Source organism: Rhea americana, unplaced genomic scaffold (assembly GCF_003343005.1).
Source record: "Rhea americana isolate MKP2758 unplaced genomic scaffold, rheAme1 scaffold_182, whole genome shotgun sequence".
In the NCBI taxonomy this organism is placed as follows: domain Eukaryota; kingdom Metazoa; phylum Chordata; class Aves; order Rheiformes; family Rheidae; genus Rhea; species Rhea americana.
Window position 1 is genome coordinate 556435 of NW_028185950.1, and position 25385 is coordinate 581819.

At 44.1% G+C, this 25385-nt stretch overlaps 1 protein-coding gene across 1 annotated transcript in view; it reads right to left on the reverse strand.

Moving 5' to 3' along the window:
* GALNT17 (polypeptide N-acetylgalactosaminyltransferase 17) overlaps nucleotides 1–25385 on the reverse strand; it is a 206146-nt gene that overhangs the window by 105903 nt on the left and 74858 nt on the right. Inside the window, exons 4-5 of the mRNA XM_085302016.1 lie at nucleotides 16673–16847; nucleotides 13669–13866 (exon numbers count right to left, since the gene is read on the reverse strand). Of these exons, the coding sequence (XP_085158142.1) occupies nucleotides 13669–13866; nucleotides 16673–16847 (373 nt within the window). The remainder of the gene's footprint in view (nucleotides 1–13668; nucleotides 13867–16672; nucleotides 16848–25385) is intronic.

The window sequence follows — 25385 nt, forward strand, 5'->3', positions numbered from 1 at the left end:
CACAAAGCAGCCTGTCGAAACAAGTACTAGGGGGCTTGCACAATTCCCTCTAGCACTGAGAAAAATGTTACGATCTATATCCCCAAGCCCTTTCTTAATGTAAACTTTTACCTCTGCCTCTTTTCRGCCACAAAAGTTCTCAATGCATTTCAGTTTGGGAATGCTGTGGGTTTCAAAACCATAAATGGCAGCAACTCTAGCATCTGCAGCCTTCCAGCTCCTGCTTTTCTCATCACAAAGCTCTTTTTGTGGGGAATTCAACATACTGCTTCCTGGCATCCAGCCTTAGCAGACTTCTCACACTTAAAGAAAAATTTCTGTCATTATAATAGGAAAAAAAAAAAAAAAAAAACTTCTTTCCTCTAAAAAGCAGCCAGAAACATTAAATCACATGGTCATTAAATCCCACGTGGAAAATATATTTGTAGAGAATCTCTGCAGAGCTCTCAGAAACCTGTCAGACATCCTTTTCTCCCAGGGCTGGTCTTGACAAGAACATCTACACTAAACGGGGAGAAAGAAGGAAGGCAATTATAAGGTGCACATTTGTGAAAATGATTGATGGCTTTTCTAATTGCAAAGAAAAATAAAGYGGTGGCGGTGGCAGCGATGGTAATAGAATGGACTATTACCTTCTCTGACACCAGTCTAATGCTTAGTGGAAGAAAGAGTTCTTGCAAAACATCTAGAAGCAGTGACTTTGTGAAGAATTTACAAAGACTAAACTTCTATGGGGAGCAACGAACCTCTCTGGAAGAGGATTCAGATGCAGACCACAGTGGACCCCACTCCTTTCCCCCAACAACAGTGGCTGCTGGGAAGCCCAGCTTCCCCCAGCATCAGAAACCCTCCTGTTCCGTCCAGTTCTCCCATTCAAACAACCCAGTTAGCTGCAAATACAAAACTTTGAGGTGTTGCAGCACCAAGCAAAGCCACTGACAGCTCTTTGCTTAAATATTTAGTCTTATGATTAATCACTGAATGATTTTTCCTGAAGGGAAACCACAGTGAGAGACAGGAAGAACAAGGAACATTCAAGAGATGTCACACCATACCAAAATTACYGCCACTAGACTCACTCAAGGTAAAGACAAGATCAAAAGAAGGGATGCATAGCAGAAGTACACAATCYCAAATAAAAGAAGAAATAAAACTCCACAATTTTGGCAGGCGTGGAAAAAGACTTGCAAGTCCATCCCTGCACAGCTCTGACCTGCTCATCACACTCGCTTTGAGCACGTGCATCAAGGGCTTCACCTCTGTTAGGCTGACTTGCAAGAAACCAGGATGCTAAAGCAAYCATGCAAGATCCACGGCCTCGCAGGGGGACACTAAGCCACTAGTCATCCCAGGGCAGGTAGACCCGTGTGCACTTTTGGGGACAGGCTATAAGGTAGGCACAGAAGCACTGCCCTAGGGCAGGTGAGGCTGGTCTGGCCCCAGCCTCAAGGGCCATCCTCACACAGGATGAAATCACCTCCTAGGGTGATTTCTTCCCTTCAATACAGCAGGTTTGAACTAGTCTCTAACCCRCCCCAAAAGAGAGGTGCGTTCATTCAGACATTAATCAGAGCAAMACGAGTGTTGGTTAGATCAAGCTAAGAACAACTGCAGCCTGACTGCTCATTAGCAAGTATCTGCGCAACTTCTAAGGCACAGAGCAACTACAAGGCAATGGGGATCTAAGAAAAGCATTTGTTAAACAGCTAAGGTGTCTAGCACAGAAAAAATAGGTTTCCTTACCAGTCGGTGTCAAGGGAGATATTCAGTCAGGGAGCCAATCAGAGCAAAAACTCTGCTCCCATCCTCATTTCCCTGAAAGAGTCTTTTGGTCTCCCCAGGTCACCTATGGAAGGGAAGCAAAGCCCTCTGCCAATCTGGGCTCCTTACAAATCTTAACAAGTTGTGCAGACTCCCCCAGCCTCCCTCCATGTGGGCTTCAAAATCCAGGAGCTGGAGTCACGGGGAGCAGCAGAGGGCCAGGCTGAATGCTGGGCTGGGGGGAACTCGAGTCAGGGATGAGTTGGCTCCTTAACAAAGCCCTCAGGATCAGCCCAACTGATGCTATTCCATAAAGCTTACAAGGCTGCCATTGGAGAGCTTTTTGGAAGGCCTTCACAACTCAGCAGTGCTTTCTATTTACAGCCCAATGCAGACTCCAGGCTGTCACTACGTGTAATAATTTAGAGGCATTGATGAGGAAGAGATGCATCCTGAAGCCTCAAAAACGGCCAACAAAATTTGTGGGAACRTGTTTCCATTTACATATGAATGTAAATCATCAGCAAAGACACTGCCTGCCAGTCCTCAGCTTGTTCTTTAAGGGAGCCTAATGTACATAGCAACTCCATCAAGCTGCCTATAGGGCACAGCCAGGCTGCACTCAAGGCAGCAGACACCAGGTTATCCACTACTCTTCTAGGAAGGCCAGGAGGTGGGGRGCGAGCATGTGTGAGTATGGGGAGGTACAAAATTACTTCTCTCCTGCCATCCTCAAGGTCACAATAGTCAACCTCTTGCCAAAGCCTGAAATACTTTTCTTGATTCAAACCCACAATGGCCTGGTGGAAGTCCAAGTTACTCTGATGTGTCATATCCAGCGACAAACGAGGGGAACATGGCTGCCATAGAGACAAGGAAATYATCTCTTTCAAAGCTCAGTATCCAGCAACAAGCCTTATGTCTGCAAGACGTGTGCGTGGCCCACCAGTGAAGAGCCACAGTGCTTGCTAGAGACCAAACCCGCGCCTTACTAATAGCAGTTCTCACAGCTCCCGTTTCACTCAGGCTTCAGTGTCTTACAAGACAAATCCTCTGTCTGATGTGATTAACTGCATTGGCACCTTTTCCCTGCAGGAAAGCCYATCTTTAGAGTAAGTGGCAACTGATCGGAGAGGGCTGGCAGCGAGGACATCAGTCATGCACTCTGGACCTGTCAGAGGAGTCACCCTACAGCTACCACCAATTCACTCCCCAGACACAGCTCAGTTCTGCAGCCTGGTCTACTCCCGTTACTCTGTGGGAGAAAGACTTCTACAGCATCAGCAGTCCTTCCACCTCACCTAGACCCTCAAGATGCCACCACACTCATTCCCTGAGCTGTTGACCCAACCCCACTAGCTAGCCTGGATTCACCCTTACACCTGCAGGAACTCCTCAGGGGAATTCAGAAAGGTCAAAGGCTGGAGACCATCTGAATCTTAAGCAAAGGAACAAAAGACTTGGATATGATCTGCTAAAGCCCCAGATTAGATCTGTTGCTTCACTCAGTTTGTCAGCTCTTCATCAGCAGGCAATCTCTGGTATCCTTCCCAAAAGTGAAGGCTGTGAAATAAGAACAATGAATGAAAGGAAAAGTACTAACTGAGGAAAAAATGTTGGCTTACTGGTTTGCTTAGGAGCCCCTGGACAAGGGCCAGAGCCAGACACACAGACAGTTGCTCCTGAGCTCAAGTCAGAATCACAAGGCCCCTAGGTTTGGAAAGAACAGAAGTAGGCAAGGGAACGCTGTCCTACCTGAGCAGAGTCACCTGTTTTGGTCAAGTCTCACTGCAAAGCAAAGTGCCACCACACAACCCACCCAGCAACGTTAGCCTTGACCTCCCCAGAGAAGCTAAAGAAGTCAAATGGAAATGACACAAATACAAAACGCTAAGGCACTAAACTTCCAGCAAATGGTTAAAACCTGGCTACAGACAGGCTCCGCAGTGACCCCAATGGGCCACACTGGCACAAACATGAGGAACTAGCAAAGTTGTCCTTCCACAGCTTTTCAAACCTGAGGATTTCCAAGCACTGCACATTGTGATGGAAACCCAGAAGCCACTTAGAAGAACAATGGCTACTCCTGAACCTTGCTTGCCACCCGTGTGGACACCAGGCACTTCCAAATGCCAYAGATGGACTAAATGAGCACACTGAGCCCAGACTGCAGCCTTTGGCTCTGTGCCTGCAAACTGCCTGTTTAGTGGACAAGCCCCAAGATATGYTTTGCCTATTAAATACATGACAGGCTAGCCTTCTGCTTGCACCCAGGTGTACAGGCTTTGCAAGCACAGCTTAAATATTTAGAGATTTAACCTCAAGAAGATTTACTTTAGACTACCCAACACAGACCAGTATTTCAGCGCCCTGGGCAAGGCTAGAGCAGGAGAGTTTATAAAAGCCTCCAAGGTTCCCAAGAGGAGGCAGCTTGGAGTTTTCAGGCATCAAATATTTATTGCTCCAACTGATGGATATGAAAATAAGGATCTATTTTTCGTTTAATTTAAATTATGCCTATTTATGCACCACTGACTGAAAAGGACAGCGAATTAAAGTGCACATGAAAGAAAATCACAGCCCTCAGCACCAGCTCTCAAACACGCTTTTAAGTCTGTTTGATGAAGGGCTGCTATATTTTGTCACCATGCGCAATCAAATCGATTATCACTTCTTTGTTTTGAACACCCACCTCCAAAGTCATTAAATACTTAGTTCTTAACAGGAATAGATTGGTTTTAGCCAATACATCACTTAGGTCCCAATTGCCAAAAAAAAAAAAAGAAATTCAAAGACTCAAATTCCCCCAACTCCTTCTTGCAAAATTCCCCCTCAGTTTAGGTTTTGAAAATAAAAACCATTTGTCTAATCCATCAGCTGCAGCTTCCTCCTAAGGGAAGTGTGAACAGACCACAGAAAAGGCTCCATTTGGCTTTGACTTGCAAAACCACTTCACGGGCCACTTTGAAACAACCCAGGCAGTAGGATGAGAGCTTTGCTTATTGGTGTTGCCCCAGATTGCTTTGTTTTTATTCATAAGATTATTTCAGCGAAAGCAGGCTGACTGAAGCTTAATTTTACTAGCAATTGTTAAATAATTCAATCCTCATCTTTTCTGTCTATTTAATGTCGCTGAAAAAGCAAAACCCTTTACAAATTAAAGGCCAAATCCTGTTTACTCTTTCCTTTTCTAAAGCAACTTTGACATCAATAAAGGCTGTTTTTGTGACTAGGGATCAGATTAAAAGTTCTGCCGGTGCAAGGTCTTGTCGTCGTTTTTAATCAGGAGAAGCTTTTTTGTTTTTTGTTTTTTTTTTAAATCAATATGGTCATCTTATGTAAAGCTTTAAAAACACAGAGGCAAGTTCTTTCAGCAGACCCAGACTTCCTTCTTTACGGAAAGGAATCGCATAAACATTTTATCCCAATAAATTATGATGCCCTTCAGGAAGGTGGATTTGCTTTCTGCACTCCGTTCACCTCGTGAAGGGGCAAGCTCCAAGGTTAACCATCTCTAGCCCAGCTTGAAAGGTTCTTTAGGAAAAGTCTCTGCTGGCTTTGATCCTCAAAGGAGGACTTGAAGATTTACCTGCAAGAGGCCTGAAGTTTAGCAAAGAGCAGTGTTTCAATGAAAACAAGGCTGTGCTTGTAGCTGTCTACCAAAAAAAAAAAAAAAAAAAAAAAAAAAAAAAAAAAGTGGCCTTTTTGAAGGTCACTTGGCCAAACTGGACACATGTGAGCCCATTCTGGTCCCTGCACCATGATATTTCGATGTCTAAGATGACATTTCCATGATGCGCCAAAGCTGCAGAAATGTCAGTCTTCTTCCCAAAGCTTTCCTCTGACCCTCTGATTTAAAAAACAAAAACAAACAAAAAAAAATCCACACCACAGATGGCCTGTAGGCCCTGCTYCTAAGCCTTAGTAATCGGTGGGAATCCTTCCATTGGTTTCAGTGGGCTTTGGATGAGCCTCGGAGCTCTCAGAAGCATCCAACATTCACAATTACAAGGACAGTTTTATGGAAATGGAAAATCTTTTGAAACAAGATGCAGCATGAAACATCATGGACATAGCTAGTCATCACCTGGGCTACCATTAACAACCTACATACACTTAAATCTCAGATACACCCGAAGCAGAGGCTTCATAGTCCTTCATGCAATGACACAAGTCTTGTAAACCAGACAGTATACAAACTTCTCTCATGCTTTGCATTAATTTAAGTAGCATTAAAATTACCAGATACAGCATTCATCATAAAAATGCATGACAGAGGCGATTCAAGCCTTGAACTGTCCAAAGCCCACAGCAAGTTCCTTATATCAAGGGAATTTCTATGAAGTTTAGGAGCTTAAAAGCAACCCTCTAGTGAGCAAAAGCCACTTTGCATAGCTACTTGGAGYTGACTTCTCCTTGATACAAAGTCACATTTAAAATTAAAATAAGGAAAGTCAATTAAATATTTTTCCTTTGCACCTAGACCTGTTACCTAGCAAAACTTCTGCCTAAAAGGCAAACCCAAATTAAGAGAACTGAAAAGGTTCCTTGCAAAGTACTTTTGAAGCTGCTAAAACACTAATGATCATAATTTAATCCCAAATTGGATGACATAGTTTATTGACCCAAAGGTTCCCTCTCCTAGAGTCTGAACCCAAATAAGGCTGCCCCATATCAGTAATGATGGGGGGAAAAAAATCCCTTCATTACTAGTTTTGTTAGCTTGGTTTCACAGGCCTCTGTTCTGATTACRGCAGTCAAGAGTGACCAAGGTTCAATTTTAAGACCAACGTATTTGGAAGCACCAGTCTCCAGCAGTCACCCTGAGGATRGCTTGGTCTTGATTTGTTCCAAAGTCTACAGCAGAAGATGCTTTTGCCAGCTTGCTTCCCATAAGCACTAACAAAATCAGGCTCGGGGCAGTACATCCACATTGCTCCCAGATCTGGCCCAGTCTGCCAGGATTTTTGCTGTTCGTGCGATAGTGGGATCCAACCTCCGGGGCACGCTGAAAGAAATGGGGTTTGCAAGGGAATCAAACTTTGGGAAACAAAGCATCTGGGTGGCCAACACAGAACTTCATTTTCTTTGAGCTGCTTATGAAAGGGGGTTTTAGAGGCAGAAATGGATTGCCATCATCATCAACTCATCTTTGTGTATTTTTGATTAAAATTGTATACAAATCCATTGAAGAGCTCCGTAAGCGTTCAGCCGCTGTAATGACATGCACATACTTAGAATCCCTATAAGCAAGTGTCTGCACGAAGCGTCTCCTCAGAAACACCAGGTGAGGTTTCCATTGCTGCTCCATGTCTGGCTCCTATGGAAATCAGCTTTTCCTTTGACTTCAGAAGCAGCCCAGCCAGAAAAGCAAGAGCGTTTTAAAACTATTTATACAGAAACAAGAATCTTACTGATGTTCATAGATTCTAATTAAAGTCAGGAAGCACTAGTTTTAAAAATATTCTGGGGTCCGTACAAACAGTTTTCTAGGGAGTTTGATTTTTTTTTTCCCCAAAACAAACGAACAAAAAAACCCAGTAAGTAATCCTTGAAATTCTGCCCGGTCTTCACAATGTTATCTACGTTTAATGGACTACAACATCTCAGAGTTGTTGGATGCCTTCTGACAGAACTCCACACTGGATACTCAAACGATGGTGAAAATATCTGTAATAGTTTAAGCAGGCTTGTGTGCAGCTATCTACTGAAGGTTTGATACAGTGCCGTAGCATGCTAATCCCTGCAAAAATGAGGATTCAAAGAGAAAGAAAACTGTCCTACACCTGAAAATTCACTTGCATCAATACTGCAGGAGGCTAGAGGTTATTCCAGAGCATTTTGTTTTTCAGTCCTATGGTCATTTAAAGATTTGTGCATATTCTGGGCTGTAACAAYTGCCTGCAAGAAATCTCAACGGTTAGGCTGACAGAGACCCACTAAGAAATGAAAATAAAGAAAACACAGTATTTTGGTGTTTTTGAAAGCTGTCACATGGTGACGGCTGCTGGAAGCATTAAGAAAAAAATAAGATCTGGCCATCCAGAATCTTACAGCCTGACCCAACAAAATACCAGGTCAGCAGAGGGATTTCATTCATAATTTTATACCTGAATCTACAAAACAAACAAGCAGTTGCATCTCCGAAACGATTACCTTTCCTCTCAGCTCAACCTGCCCCCAAGGCAAATGCATCCATGTCAAGGGCAAAAAGATTATTCCCTTGTTCTGACACGATGTTGCTGAGATAGTTTCTGAAATAGTAATAATATTAAAAATAACACAATGGGAAGTCTACAAGTAAATCCTCATGGGTTTACTGTGAGTAAAATGGACAGCAAGAAAGGTGGGAGACCTCACTGCCATTTGCAGYCTACAAACGGAGAATAGTTCATTATAAACACTGCAAAAATTTTGTTAAGCAGTAGAATCAGGCACCTTTTCACCGCTCACATATATTACATTTAATAACCTCAAACTCCTCATTTTTCTCCATCTTGACCACTGCCTCATTTATAAGAGGGATAAGAGTTCTCTCTTTCATAAGTACGTTGCGAAAGCAAATTCATTAGTATTTGTGAGGCTGAGATAACAGGTAATTGGGTGAGTTAATTCAAATTATTTTAATCTTCAGGAAAAAAAAAATCCGCCAGACTTTCTATTCTTTTACAAACCRTAACTCTCAAAAGCGCTTTCCTACTCACAGTGAACTTAATACTAATCAAATGAGCCTTTGTCTTCCAACACCAATAAAGATTAAGCCCTACATAAAACAGCTGCAACAAAGCCCCATCCGAAGACCAATTTAACCTGCTAGCTGCTTCACAGTCAGTGCACAGCTGGCACTCTGCACATTGCATGCTTGGAAAAAGGCCTGTTCACCATCTCCAAGTCACCCTAGGCCTTCACCTTCAGTGAAATGCCACACTAAGGGGCATTTCACCAACTAACTGAAGCTGCTCAGCGGTGCTTTTGCCCACTGGACTGAACTGATTCACTCAGCTGAGTGTGGAAAACACCAAAAGGAGGCCAGGAAATCTATTTATAGCCATTTGGGAACAGTGGGGTCACAACACTGCCCATGGACCCACCAAGCAAGCAGCCAAGATCGAAGTGTCTCATCTCCCCGGAGGGTTACACAGAGACCAGGAAAGCACAGTGACCCCAAGCTCCACACTCRGGTAAGTGTCCCTCTTCCTCAAGGCTGCTTAATATGCACTATCCTCTTGCTTAGCTTCCTGAAGAGGCACGGATTCAAGAGTGCCGTGAATTGTTTTCGCGAATCAGACCCCTGGAACTGTCATTGTCTTATATATACATAATTATAAAACATGAGTCCTGCAAGGGAAAAGTGATCAGTATGTCTGGCCATAAATCTTCCGGATATCAGCAGTTTCTCTAAAGCTGTTTTTCAATGAAACTTGATGCAGCACAAACCTGAAGAGCTAACCAGAAGAAACCGGTAGCATTTGGACCAGCAGCCCACTCGTGCTGCAGCAGCAGAGGGGACCCACACACTAAGAAGCACTCCTCCCCCCCTCCCCCAAAAAAATCATGTTCTTTCAGGTGTGAAATTAATAATTCCCAAGACCATGGGGTAAGGTAGATTCAGGCTCTGGAATACTCTTTTTCCAGATAATCTGCAATTTCACTGCATTTCCAAATGACCTTTTTTTTGTGCTTCCCAGAGAACATAGAAAGCATCAGCTTTGTTCCGGTTTTCTTCAAGACCCAGGTTTTCTGGGCACTCAGTAAACTGATCAATGCTATACGATTAATAGCAAAGGACTGGATAAATCTTGCCTACATCTGCTAGCACAAAGTAGGTCGAGATATTTCAGCACACATATTCACTTACATACACTCATCTACGCTATCCGGAGGAGGAAACCAGAAAAATTCCATGGGAGCTCATTTGATGAAGTTAAGAAACATTCATCATAGATCCTTATGTCACTTACTGTCTTCCTCTTCTAGGACATCTAATTTAGATATGATATGTTGCACTATAATCACAAGTTTATCTTCTAGGCAGAGCTAGTCAGAGCAAGTCCTAAGTCTGGCACGGAAAGCCGGTTTCTGAAGCACTTGCATGCATCACTCAGTGCTAAGAGCAAGGGGATCTTTGTGCATCAGGTTTTTAAATGTTAATGGAAAGAAATATGAAAGACAACATTTTATGGAATCCATGTATTACACCAGCATCCCTCCTAGTCATTATGGGAGATCATTCCCTTGTGGGGATGTTATTGGATAAAGTGGGAGCCTAGAGCCAGTTTGAGACTGGGCCATATTTTAGATGAGTTTCAAGCCATCAGTTCTCTTTGCCTGGATAATTATATCTTGTGAATTATCCATGAGAAAAAATCGTCTCCAAACGTATTCCCACAGCTGTCTGTCTCCAGCCTCTGCAGCGGAATATTTGGTAGGTCCGGATGCACAGAGGCTTGTGAGCATGCTACAGCATCCCCCACACAGACACATCTCTCTGATCCATGAGGGGGACTTTTCCTGGGGCTGTCAATGCACCAACAGTATAAAACCAATGCACCAACAGTATAAAACCAAATAAGGAGCAAACTGCCTTTATTTCTCTCTCCATTTTTTATCCTAAAAGGTCACTAATGTACCTTTGTATATCGTAATTCAAGAAATTTCCTCTAATTCCTTGCATAATTACATGGAGTACTGCACTGGTATTCCTTTCATGCAAATATTGTCATGAAATGCATAGTTTCATAGCCTCACATGACAAAAAAAATAACTGCAGTCATTTATTTCTGGTCTGTATATGGTTACACAACATAATGGAAAGAGACAGTATTTTTCATTAGCTTTTTGTTGTGGACACTACCCATTTATCTTTCCCATAATCCTTCCCTTAGTGCATGTTAACAATGTTATTTTAGTAAGTTCTTTAATTATTTAACATCACTGTGAGGCTACTGTGCCTGTTACAGAAGCTCTTTCCCAGAGTTTACCAAAGGCATCGCCCTTCCATCCACGCTCACTTCCACTCCTGTGCCCCGACTCCCACACACCATGACCTGGAGGAGCAGTGTGCACATCACCGGCACCTCTGATGAAGTCAGAGCAGATAACCACAACGCACATCCCATGTTAAAGCCAGGCAAGGGTCTCCAATCCCTGCTTCACTGCTGGTTAAACTTAGCTCAGCAGACAGGCAGGCAAAYCCCTGAGATGGCAGGGTCCACCAGACCTGATGGGCCTCAAGGGACACCAGCCACGTTAGCGTCACCCCTCCAAAAGAGGGAGCAATGGGGGCACCATGGGTATCATAGAGCAGACCGACAAACCTCTCTGACCTCCCGGCTGTTGAAATCAGTAACAGTGTGTTTAATGCAGAAATATGACTCAACATCCCTTCATATTTTATCATCATGCATAGATTAAAAAAAAAAAAAAGCGCAACATAAGAATCACACGACCTTCTGCTGAACAGACGCCAAAGAACCTCAGGTGATGCCTCCACAGCTGACACATTGTCTCTATAGCAGCAGATCAGAAGCACATAAAGCAGCAATCACCTGCTCAAAGCTGAACGCTATCCACTGGCAAAGTCAAACCAAGCAAAAAAGAGTGGTGCTCGTTCTGGATACTTGTGCAAGTGTCCAGCAGTTGTACGACTCCGTTTACATTCCTGGTCTTAGCAGCTGCCTTTGGTAACAGGATCCACATCTGGGGAGYCAGAGTCAAAGTCAGGACCTCCAGTCTGCCCCCCACCCTCCCCACTGTATCTGCATTGCCGAAGAGGAAGCTTTTACCTGCATCTCACTGTTAAGGCCCAAGCTGTTAGCAGCTTAGACCGTTCTGCCTCCACACAAATTCCCTCTACCACATACGCTTCTCCTCTGTAAATCATACAGGCCTACAACATCCTTGTAAGCAACAGYAGGATCTCAAAGAAACAGAATCCAAAAATCAAGCTGGAACAGAGAAGTCTGTTCTCATCTTGCCTGTTTCTAGAAGCAGTGCTAGAGCTGTTCAGCATGCCCAGAGCAGCCCCGCRGATGCTGGAGCATCTGCTCCAGCCAACGCGCAAGCGAACGTCTGTACTTCCAACCCACGGAGAACGCAAGCGCTACAGTGAGACAAGAGCACGGAGCAGCTCGGTGCCTTCTCTCCACCTCCCTGCACCGGGCACTGGCAACGTACTACAGCCCACCCAAGCCAGTTCAAAGGACCCCCATCTTGGGCTGCCTGCAAGCACAGTCAGGTTGTATCTTGAATTCACCATCCACTCTCTTCCTGGCTCTTCAACCCTTCCATTTTCTTCAGCTTACCATAGCTCTCCCTCTTTCCTCCTCAGTTGCTCACTTTTTTCCCCATCTTTTTTCTTCCCCTTCTCATCTGCTCTGCCATTAAACCTTGGTTTCTTCTACAAACAAGTTTGCATTTCCAGATCCATCTCTATCRCTTGCTTCCCTTAACTGCTCCCCCCACAAAAAAGCCTATTAACACTTTGAAATCAAAACAAAAATCAGATTCACAGAGGAGAGCACACCAGAAGGTCACGACATACATCTAAATGTTACATTTGAGTGAGTCCAGTTTCATTAGTGCTTCTTGCCTGCCAGTTTTTGACCACAGTAAGGCCCTGGAGTAGTGTCTCCACTGTCATAGGGCGCATCCTGTACGCCCAAAGCCTGCCTGTTTCTCCCAACTACATCAGTTCAGCTTAATAAAACTGCTTCTCCCTGCAATAATTCCCTGATTTAGACATCTAGACAGGCCAAGAAAGGCTTCTCTCAGAGATCGTCCACTTTCATGATCCTCCGCAGCTGCCAGTTTGACCACTGGGAAGTCAAACTGCCTTAGGGGTTGCTACAGCAGCTGCATTACTAACACATTGCTTTAAAATGCTTTTGAACTCCTCAGCTTCACCTTTGTATACCCCAGGCATTCATCCACGCCTTTAACAACCCCAGCGACTTGCATTTGGTTAAAAATAACTGTCTATCCCTCAAAGGCTTGACGCCTGTCCAGTGTAAACCGTCAGTTCCTCCACTAATAGCTCCGTATGACACCTGGAGCAAGGAAGCAAAGCCCAGAGGAATAAAAAGGCTGCTATATAAATTGGAATAGATCTAGTATCAGCTTCCATGGATTAAATCATTGACAAAAGCACAGATATTTTGATTTATATCAGCTATACATTTGTGTAGCTGCATTTATCCCAGGCTGTTACATGCCTGGGAGCAAATTTTCCCCATATTAACCAAGTTATATTCCATTCACCTGACTGAAAAAGCTTTCCTGATCAGAGCATCACTTCCGACACTTAGGGCTATCAAGAGAACATAATTGAACTTCTCACATACAGCAACTCCAGTCCCCCATCTAYGCTGTGATATTCCTTCTTTTATGCTCTGTCCAAACCAGTCTGTCTCATGCCTAAAATCTTTGAGGGAGTGGGCAACGTTGCGGAGTTCATTGACCACGTAAGCCTCAGTGTTAGAAAAAGTAAAAATACATTTTTACGGCAAGTTTCTCCTAAAAGGAAAYACATTTCTACTTGAAAAAACCCATYGGCATACCTTGTGAGTATACACAGCTCATTGCACAAGAATCAGCATCTCATTTCTGACTATTTGCAAAAATTTAATGCCRTAACTAAAGCAAAGCGACTTTGTCACATGCAGTTAAACATACAAAAGCACAATTCTACAAAATTCTTCTTCCTCCCTAATGTTTCGGCATAGCGTTACCGAACCGTACAGCCCTCCGAATCTCTTTGCCATCGTAAAGCCCAAAGCGCCCGCTCTCGGCTCGCGTTACAACACAACGGGCAGCCTGACGTTACCGCACTAGAGCCGACCGCTCCGAAACACCTTCCTCGCTTTATCTGTCCGCCCCTTGCCTCGCAACGCAGGCTCGGCGACCTACCTGATGGGCAGCGAGGGGTCGCCGGCRTCCCACCAGTCCTTGGGGGGGCTGATGTACATGCACCACAGCTCCCAGCTGTACCCGTGGGCAGAGTTCTCGTAACGCTGCACCTCGAAGTTGTCCTGCTTGATGTTGTCTATCGAGGGAAGAATGACCCTCCGGCGATTTTCCTGAATGCGCGAAAGTACTGGCTCAGCCCTAAGYGGCAAAAAGAAGCAGAGGGCAGGAAGAGACCATTAATTTCTCCGGTAACACACAGACAGATGCTGCAGGTTTTCTACAGCTCATGCATTTAATTGAGGACAAAAGAAACAAAGAAAGCAGGCATCCCCATCACTGCTGGTAACAGAAGGGAATATCATGGTCCCGTCTGCACTCTCATTCACAAGCAGCATCACTGTCTTGAGACGAATGGCAAAATGCACCCAGAGGAGCTAAGCGACTACCATGAGGCTCCTCAGACTCAGCAAGGGACTTTAGATTACAACACATTGGCCTTGCTCTTACCACTCCACCTGACCCTGCTTTTATCAGCATGGAAAGTGCACTTAAGGACAAAGAATTTACATTGCTGAGTTTAAAAAATCATTTCTCAGAGGCTTGTAAAGATCGGCCAGCCACCACRGAGATGCAGCAAGAGGTTTCAGTGCTTCTGCTTCACGGGATTTCCCCCTTGGACACATCATTGCATGGAACTACCATCAATTTGCCTACAGGAAGGGTCACTATAKAGAGAGCTTAAACAGTCACAGCCCCATGTTTCTGGGGAGCTTTAGGGCTCTCCTGCACATCTGACTTTTCCTATGCAAAATTCATGGACCAGCTGAGACTATCAGTGCAAGTAAAGAACTATTTTCCACAAACTCAGACATTAACCTATGGAAATGAACGAAAGCCTCTGAAACTGGAACTTGTCTTTTCCTGCAGAGCTAGTACATCATGTTTTGACTGGAATACCAGTTTTAAAAGCATCACTAAATATTAATTCCATGTTATTAACTTTTTAATTCAAAAAATTTCCATGTTTTAAATATGAGCTTTCCTGAGATCTTTACTAAGACAACCAAGAAATCCAACAGTACATTAATTAAGGGCTAATTGTGCAACATAGACCAACTACACAGTCAGGCATAAAGAAGGTGCCTAGTGACTCCTTCCATACAACAGCTATGGACCATCAAATAAAACAGGTAGGTACAAGGTTCAACRCCAAACAAAAAGAGTTAGCCCATTACTCAGAAGGTAGTTAAGCAGTGGAGCTCCTCAAAGGATGCTGTGAATGCTAAAAGCTTATGCAAGCTCAACAGGAGATAAAAGCTCACAATGAATGCAAGAAGGGTTGCTGAGTACATAGAAGACAMGTCTGTCTCGCATCTGCAAATAGTTGCAGGCTGGCAGAATACTCCAAATAAGTACCATACATGCCAGTCCTGCTGTTATGCCTTTTCCTAGGCTTTTGGATGTTGCTAGTGATATAACAGCAGGCTAGATATGCCCCTGGTTTGCCACAGCATGGCTGCTCTTAGGTACCTCTGTTGCATACGGACAGTGATCTTCTGCAAAACTCGGATGCGCATCTATATGGCAACAGCACGCAAGTTACCACTTTCCTGCACAGAAGGACATCCTGCATGAAAATGCAATCCACATTTTGCTGGGGGAACATAGGAAGCCTGGCTTGAAGACTTGTCTTCCGCAAAGMAGGCCATAACTAGTGTGTTTTGTTTTGTTTGAACTCTGATATACCTAGCTTGAGCTTTTCTCGAGTCCAGAAAAAAAAAAAAATCCTGAGCAAAATAGGTAAATTCTTGAAAGCAGGACTACTATCTGAAGGGTCTTTTCTTTCCTGAAACACAGTTCAAGGATCCATGTATGGACTTTATAGCTCCAAAATTCAACTCTAGTACTCCTGTTCAGACCCAGTCAAACGTGTTCAGAGAGCAGCAGGTCAGCCTCATCTCATGAGGGCAGGAGCCRCTGATCAACCAGGGCTCAGCCTGCCAACACAAGAAACCATTTCCACTCTTGATGCCTTCAGGGAAAGCAGAGGGTACATAACAGAGTGAGTCAAGCCCATGCTGCAGAAAAGCTCACTTTCTATCTCTAGAAAAGCTACTGCAACAGCTCAACAGCTCAGTAAAYTGTAGTTTCTTAGACATATCAATAAAATCAGGTGTGAAGACCTAATGACCTGAAAAGAGGAACATTTAGCTGGGAATACAGACATCAACATTCAAAATAGCCTTCTAAATATACCCGTCAGCTGCATTATTGTTATGACGAATCCAATAACTGCCCAGAATTTTTCCTTTGCAGGATTCTTCCTTGAGGATGTTTTTTCACTGTTCAAATTACATGCAGGATAGCTTCTTCTACCTCCAGTTTTCTAAACAGGGAGCATTTCCTTTTCAAATTTGTTTAGAGGAAAAAAAGAGAAAAAAAAGCATTCTCAGGCTCTTCTCATGATCAAGACTCAAGCTCAGAACACAAACTAAAATGCTTTGAATCTCTGAAAAAGTCCTTATGATATGCCTTTCACTGCTTCTGCACCTTTGCACTTATTCTTAGCTGCAGAAGAGACAGATCAGTCTGAAACACAAGCCCTCCCCAGTGGGATCCAGCTGCAAAGGGCAAGAAAGCAGGAAAGACTTTCTATTCCTTGTCTAACTGTTTTTTTCTAACTTCCAGAAACTACTTGGGGCTAATGAAGTGGAAAATCAACACAAAAACACAAACAAACAAACAGTGTGTGTCCCAGGGGTGCATAAAAGGAGGGAGTAGAATGATTACAGAAAAGAAGGGCAAGTAARGATTCTCCTCATATCTGACAATATCACCCCACCACATCTCACTGGATACAGCACTTCCCATCTTCCTTCCGTACCAGACGAGTGCGGATTACTAATCCAGTGGATCTTCTTCCAGAGATCTCCTTACAGAACTTTGGACTATCCCATGCTTCTCACAAACACACTCTAATACCATGATGAGGTTCAGCACCTACCAGCCAGCAGTGAACTCCACGTGGGCATCAAAGAATCCAGTGATCTGGCCAGTGGCAGCTTTCCAGCCTTCGATACGAGCTCGGATAAGGCCTTCCCTCTTTTGGTTGCGTACTACCTTCACAAGTCCCGGGTATCGTTTATTGACATACTCTTCCAGGGGCGCCTTYAGTTCGTCTAGAGAGAGATCAGAGAATCCACTGAGAAGGAGCAACAGTTTTCACCTAAAATCAGCACATTTTATTGATGGACACTAACATAACTTACTGGAACCACACATCTCTGGACACCCCTGGGAGGGATACAATCATTTGCAAGTTGTTTAGGTTGAATCAATGCTAATTTGCAGAACAGTTTTACAGACCTGATGGCACACTGACCATAGACCTTTTAAAAGAAATTCAAGCTTGCCAGTAACCTTCTACATGACTAAGGAGCCCAAATGTCATCTTCAGAAGTGAGAGGAAGCAAGAGGCCAGCTAGGTTCCCTTGAAATATGTGGGTGTGGGTATTTCAACCAGTACACTACATTTCTGATCAGGCATTTTAATGCCCTCAGGATTGAATGGATTACTAGAAATGCCGSAAAAGCCATCTGAAGTAATTTAAGCTACATCAAACTGTGTATATCAGCTTCATGATCCTTTTTACTCAGCCTGACCACTACAGGCTTAGCATTTGTTGCATCTTTTCCAAGCACTGCCACCAAGAAAAGTTGAAATTCCCCCTGCTTTTATGATAATATGAAAGAGATTTGGGCATTACGCACAAGATCCTCACATCATGCATCTTCTACTTACTGGGAACTGCAGATCCTTTAATTACATTGTCTAAGGGTTCAGCCTGAGTTAATAACGTTGAAAGCCACATAGGAATGGGGAGGGGGGCAAAATATATTCATCTATCCTGTGCAGCCTACTGAATTTCTGCTCAACAGCTGGAAACGCTATGCCAGGCACCACACAAAAAGCTAACAGAAAATTCTGCTTTTAACCAAATGYGCAATGCCATAAAGGCTATACAGCCTGGTAGGAAAAGCCATTGATTTCCCACTAGCAATCTAGCATTTTGTGCCTAGCTATTCTATAACTTTGTCAGAAATCTTAGTCCTTTTACTTCCTGGTATCTCAGTTAAACGAACCTAGATCTACTGCTAGTGTGGTCTGCTAAGGTCTATGCCCCCAGATGAAAAACCACTACCTGTCATACATACTCCCCTCCTCCAGAGAGGAAAAAAAAATATATACACACACCATTAAGTATTCTACTCTGTGAATTATATTACGACTTATAAGCAAGAAAGTCAGTTCCTAGTTGGACAAAACATAGCAATGGAGAACAAAAGAGTAAAAAGCAAGTCCCATCTGCTGGGCTTAGCCAGATAAATCATCAAAGGAAATGGGATTATCTATTCCCTCTCCTTTCACGCCTTCTTCCAAACACAGAAAACGTGCTTTCTTCAGACTGCCTTCTCCGGGATTGTTCCTCTCACATATCAATTTCCCAAAAGTCTCATCTCTCTTTTATTTTGAAGTGAGAATAAAAAGAATAAAGCAAATGAGCCCCTTCCTCAATTCAGAGCATCTGCATCGCATACATATATAACTCAGCAACTTCCATTTCATGCTGAGCCACTCACAGACAACCAGTATTTTATGGAGATAACATCTCTTGGGTGCTTTCAAGGAGACAGAGASACAGATTTTTTGACAGATAAAACCCCACAAGTACAGTATTTGCGTTTCATGTGCTTTTGTCAGGAGGCGAGTCATTAATGCTGCAGACCATGGAATTACAGCCTAGACTGAACAATTAAAACAACTTTCAAATTGCAGTTTTAAGCTTCATAGTTGAAGAAAAACAGGAGAATGGGAAAAACGATCATGAGAATTGCTTGCGCACAGCTCTAATTCCACGAGTTTAGCAACGAGTAAAGCTCTAGAGAGACAAAATCCTATCCAAATCAGATCGTGCAATAGTTGGGCACAAAATCCAAGGGGAAGCGCAACCATAGCCTCCTTTTTTTGAAAAATGAGGCTGGATGCCAATAAGGAAAAAAWTGTTCTGCCAAGAGCACAAAGTGACCGACGTAATGTCCCTGGGGACCAGGTGGAGGAGAGGACCCAACTTTGCTTGCGTTTCTTGTGCGGTTCGAATCACCCCGTTGCAGGGCTTGCACCATGATGGCTCTTCAGCTGAATGGCGGTAGCTCTCACCCCTTTGCTCTTAGCCTGACTAAACAAGGGCTGTATTTTCTTAAGATCAGCATCATTTTACCCTGGCTTCCTCTTACCACTCACCAGCACARGCAAAAGTATCCCCTCCCCAGCCAGCAACGCGCGCTACGAGCGCACCATGCGGGGYGCGCGCACAGAAATGGTCCGAGACACAAAAGCACTGAACAGACACAGGAGACGTGGTCCCAAGTCCTCTCCGCTAACAAACTGCTGCRCTTGGCTCCCCTGCCGCTCTGGGTCAAGCCAGAGTGCGGGTGGGAATTACCTTTCGTTACGCGCCTGGGCAGTCCCGAACGGAGGGGATGCCTGCACGTGGCTATTCGTGGGTATTCAAAGCCAAGGTTTTGATCAGGTTTGAAGCTCAGCAGGAGGAAGGCACAGGGACGGCTGAGCAAGAGGCGAGCAGCGTCAGGAGACGCGTGCTCAGCGCTCGATCTGGAGCTCAGCCAGCAGAAATGGCGATGGGGTGGGCTTTGCATTTCATTTCTCAGCCTAGCCAGAAGTTAGGGTCTACTCCTTCCACAAAAACCAGTATGCAGTATCAAAAGCAAAATCCTGGTCGCTGGGAACACTCTCCAAAATTCCCACTTGAATATCACATGAGCCTTGGTCCTGCTCTCCTCCCCTTCATGACACCACGGAAGGAGTAAGGAGGGGGGACCAGGGTTTGCATTCTGCAGCCAACAATCTCGCCTGAGCAGCGGGACTGACGTGGCCGGGTCCAACAGCATCAGCGGTGGCCCTCCAGCCTGGCGCTGGCACCGTGCCGTCCTCGCAGACRTTGCGGGACCTGAAGCACTCTTCTGCCTCTCCGTGAACTCCAGCACACGGTAAATCAGAATGTGCTCTCAAATCCAATCTTAATCCAAGTCATTTGAAGTGATTCCTAATTTTACCCTGCGTTTTCCTTTACTCAGCAGTCACTTCAGTGAGAGCCATTAGCATAACAGAAAAACAACTTGACTGCTCTGACGTGGCACTGTCAGAACAGGTAGCCGCAGGCTGCCGAGAGAAGAGCTGTTGCATTAAGGTCAGTAGCAACAAACCTTTTCATCTGTCATATAAACTTAAGAAAGATTTCATCCACAACTGTTCTATCTTTGCAACATGTCCCAGAGTAGTATTATTCAGGAAGGCTGGGATGTCTGAAATAGCATTTCAGAAATTAAATGACTTTCACAAAGGTACACAAACAAATACCCCCACTTAAGGGCATCAGCTTTCATAAACTGGCAGCCTTGCCTCTGGATCCGCTCTTTTCAGAGATTTATGCATACTAGAGCAGAGGAGAAAGCACCAAGGAATTTGGACATCTTGCTGCCGTTCTCCTCACTGCTCTCTTGCACAGTGTAAAAGCAATGACTTTGCCCCTTAGGTCAGGGCTGAAAGTCAGAAGAATTCAAAGAGGTCCACCAGACACTGAGTAGATGACAATTTGTGCATGATATCCATTCCAGAGTCCATAAAATGAAATACCTGAAGCAAGGCAACAACAAAAAGCCAGGAGCCAAGGTAGGAGTAGAGCCAAGGCTTCCCAGCTTACCTTCAGCTTTCTTAATCAAAGGACAATATATCTGGTCTATTCACTCGTGAATCTATCAGATCTTTGTGGCCTATACRACCGGTAATTTGATCCAAACTAAGCACTGCAATGGATTTTAGACAATTTTTTTTCCTTCTGCAACCTATGGCCCTTTTCCTCACGCACATAAGCACACTCTTTTGAACAGGCCTAGCTGGAACATCCTTCAGAGCAAACTCACATCATTCCTAAATCACCTTTATTAAGGAGGTAATCAATATTTGTGCATGGAGGTATTTGTAAATGTGTGGCATTTGCCAGTCCACAAGCCACTTCCAGGGAAGACTTACAGAGAGAAATCCTATTGAAAATGCCAGCAGGTTCAGCTTTGACAGTCTCTCTTGCTCTCCGTCTGCCTATTGATCTTCAGCGAAGGGTGAGCCCAAGGAACTAGAATCCGATAGATCTGTTGCTCTATTAACAAAACCCAACTGTCAGCTGCAATGACTTATGCTATCTATTGCAAACTACATTTTGTCACCTACATGAGCATGTTTGGGAAACAGGCATGCCAGAGACAACGAACTACCTGGTGRCAATAGAGGTGACATTCATGTTAGCCCAGAAACAACCACAAGACCATTGATTGTCCAAACTTCCACACTGCAAATCCTGCCCAAATCTCCYCAAATCCTGTCAGTARTTTAAGTCCTCAGAATTAAAGGTGYGAACTAGCCAGTGCCACTCAAAGAAAGGAACAAACAACAACAGTACTGGAGGAGCTCAAGGAACCATCAACGACTACCAGCTGAAATATTATCATACAACAACGTCAAGATGGTTCTAGAAGCAGGCCACACCTCATCCGCACCCCTAAAGAAAACACAGTAGTGTTTGCCAGTTGGAACTGGTGGAAAAAGCCTTCAGACCTTGAGGCTGTTATTGGGACCACAAAGAATTAGAGTGGGACACACCAATCAGGAGGCCGTGAGCACTCCAGTGCCATTAGAGCCACSAGCACACCCATCTGTCTGGAATCTCTTCCTTCATTCTTGCCTGGCTGAAACACCAAACTTATCRTGGTGGGGGTTACTGCTGCAGAAAACCCAAAGAAACTACTTCAACAGGCATTAAATAAATTAGAGAATTTTTCCAGTGAGACTCAGAGCCAGGTGGGTCTCCGAAAGCTTTTGATGTTTACTCGCAAATATTTAGGAGGAAACTGTGTAAAGGGGAAGAGGTGCATAAATGAACTCTAATACAAGATTACAGGCAAAGTTGGTCCCATTAGGTGCATTCTGCTTCAAATCTTAGGTTCACCTGCTTGAGCCAAACCCAAAGTAATAGAGGCAACCAAGCAAGGTTTGCCGTTCTCCGCACTTCGGCAGGGCCTGAAGAACTCTGACCTGAACCCAAACGGGGCCACACTAGGTCAGCTCCAATTAAGCAACTCATCTTTAGTTCAAGGAACCGGAATAACAAGGCATTCGGGTTGGACGGATGCCTAAGAAGAGCCGAGATATGACTCAACATCTTGCAAGTCTGTTAAAACCTTGCTCTAAACACRCACACACAAAACGTGAGAGTCAGCTCCCGAGAGAAGGCACGAGAACCACTGCTGTCGCTGCTCAGACGAGCTGCAGAAGAAAGCGACACATCCAGTCACAGCTAATACGACACACAGAGGTAAATTACAACCAGTAGCRTGTATCACTGAATGTAGCCAGCTAATTTAAGTAGCCTTTTATCTGAAGGCTTTCTTTTATACTAAGAGGTTTTCTTTTCAAAGAGATATTATCCCAGATTAAAAACACTAAAAGACAGACGGTAAAAAAAGCAGGTGATGATTAAGCAACAGACTCAGACAAAGCGTGTGACTGCAAGATAACGTAACATCTCAGGGGCATATTGCTGTATTCCTCCAACAACCTAGGCAACATGTTATCACTCAGAAACACAACCTGCACACCATCTTTGTAATTATACCCTTGCAACAGCAAACACAAATAAAAGCAGACTACAAAGAAGTCTTTACAAAGTATAATGCGTAGCTCATGGGGGAAGAAGGGGTCAAACTAAAACTCCCCAAGCTTCTCCCTTCAAGGAGGGATTTTTTTTTCATTACAATATATTCATGTCTACATCCATTTACAGCTCAGCTRTGAAGAATTAGAATGGCCATGTTTACTAACCGTTAATACCTCATTGCTTATTTCTAYGTTTTGCAGATTTGCGCATCACATTGTGACAAAACCATGAGCTCTGTGGGGCAGAGAAAAGCTTACCGAGGCTTTAGAAGCAGTTTGTGCCAGTCTAGAACCACAAAACACCAGAAGGTTTTCATGCCACCTCTGCGGCTAGCTGGTGAAGCATCTGAAGGGCAGACAAACCAGCAGTGCTGAGCACACATTTCTTTCCTACCTGCACTACTGGAATGAATTTTAAAATACAAAGTTGACTCAGAAATTCCAGGGTTCTCTAAATGCTTGTTTGGGAACATGTTTTACTCTTAAATAACTGATACGTATTCGCAGCCAGTATTTCCACTTCATGTCCGTGTACATGAGTGCTCCCAGGCAGAAACTACATAGAAACAGCACACTCCACAGAGTGAAGCTCAGGACCATAACTTTTCATGGACCATATTTTTTTTTAACCTAGAGTGTTTTCACCTAATGCTGCTTCTGGGGACCCACCTAGGGTTTCCTCAACGCATCTACTGGTTTTGAGGAATTTTTGAGCCCCTGCTCGCTGAAGGTCAATCTTCTTTCTGGTGTACAAAACCAAGCATCTGAAGGCTTTGAAGAACTAGGGTACCGCTACAAGCCATACACTCAAATCAATAATCTCACAGATACACACAGCCCCTCACAAACAAGCTATGTTAATTCCTCATCGTGTTCAGTCACAGCCCAAGGCACACACCCACGCAGCTCCATCCTCTGCTCGGCACCAGCGCATCTCCAGAATTCATCTTTAAATCTCAGAGCTCAGGAGAATCCTGTAGGAATCAAATCCATTTATTACAACTACTTTGTTTGTAATATCCAGAGCATCAACTGTAAGATGTTGCTATTGCTGCTCACAATTACTTCCTACTGTTAATGTGAACTATAAGACAACATTATTGCCATTAATAATTCGTTCACGTCATTGAGGCTCCTTGACTATGCAGCGGGTGAACACATAGGTCCCAGGGATGCGTATTGGTTTGTATCATTTCTTTTATAGGAGAAAAAAATCAGACTGCTACATGCTTCAGARGAGCTCTCCGTAACATCTGCCAATTTACTTCATTATCTCCCTTCAAATTCCTCCTTAATAATCTCAGCTGTCATGATGCCTACAAAGGCTCAAAAGCAGTAGTGCTCATATTAYTAACTAACCCTACTGGCTAATAGCATCTCCTTGTTCCCTTGCAGTGTTCCCTTTATCCATTCTCCTTTTACTTCTGCAGCACAAGGTTTCTGGGAAAGACTCACCTTGGTCTTCAGGTTTTATATGACCCTTAGCTCAACTCYGGACCATTTCTTGGCGCCTACTAAAAGGCACTTGGGCATGAAGCAGGGAGCTTGTCCAGATCAGGCAAAACAGGCACAAAAAAAACCTGAACCCGCAAAGCTACCAAGCAGGCTGCCAAGCTTTGGCCACCTCTCCTCACTGCCCCTGTTGCCATCCAGCCCCCAGCCTCCCCACCACAGCCCAGCAGCACCATTCTCCTCACAGTCAACACCAGGGATGACGGTGCCCTGCCATCTGGCAGCAGATAAAGAAAGAGGCTTTATTTTGCATCCTCCCTGCCAGCTGCAGTCTCAGCTTAYTTGAGGACTGTGTGGGGGGTGCTTTCTGAAAGGATTTTATCCATTGTCCTATGCCTTTCCTAAGTGTTTCCAAAGTACTTGATACAATATTAGCCTCAGTGCTGCATCYTGAATGGCTGGTGCAGGCTGCTTAGAAACACACTTCTTTGTAGACAGCAGTGAGCAGAGAAGCTCAGTAATTACCACCAGTGGCTTTTCTCTACAAGCCTGTTCTCCTCTTCACTCCATTGATACTGAACTTGGAGAAGCAGCATTTCACATTGCTATTTCTAACCATCTAAGCAGAGGGCAATACCAACAACTGCAAACRTGGATCATCTGCACTTTTCCTTCACAAGACAGAGTTCCAGCTCTAAAATCCCGGGGCTTCACTGGTGTGCGTCATCCCAGCTTTTGTTAGCTTCCCTAGAGCTGCACTGACTTCCATCAGTGGAGGAGCTGGCCTCCTCTTCCTTTTATYGGTAATTACAATTCATCAGCTTTCTGCGGTGCTCATTATTGCACTCGAGTACCTATTTTTACAGGCTTGAGTTGCTTACTGTTTTCCATCTCATTGCTATCAGAAGAGCAACCGCTCAGGCTTGCTTTGGAAYAGCCAGAAAAAGAAAGGAGTTGTCCTCTTCCTGTGCCTTCTCTATTCTCCCCTGCTGATCACGAGATACACAGCCCGAGTCTATTATTCTTTTTAATATCATTACAGTGTGCAATACAAACGAACAAGGCATTAATCAAAGTACTTCAACCTTTTGCTAGTCTTCATGAAGATTTTACCTACGCCATATGTTATATCGTGCGACCCAACTATATGTTGGGAAAAAACAAAAAAGCTGTAGAAAACTCGAGTCTGAAAACATGCATGGGTTTTAAGCACCTCGCAGATGTGTATTACCAAAAGAAAGGATGGTGTTCGAGAGCAGTCAAAAACAGGCTCAATTTAAGACATGAGTGTGGAACATGGAAAACCTCCACCCTGTGCCAAATTTTGCCATAGCTTGACTTGTTCAGGCCAGGTATGTTCGTTTCCTTCTCTTCCTCTTTGCATTTCTTTCTTACATGGAAAGCATAATATTAGAGTAAGGAGGGTCTGTTCTTTATTACTACAGAGACCCAGCCATTTATAAAATTTAGGACTTTA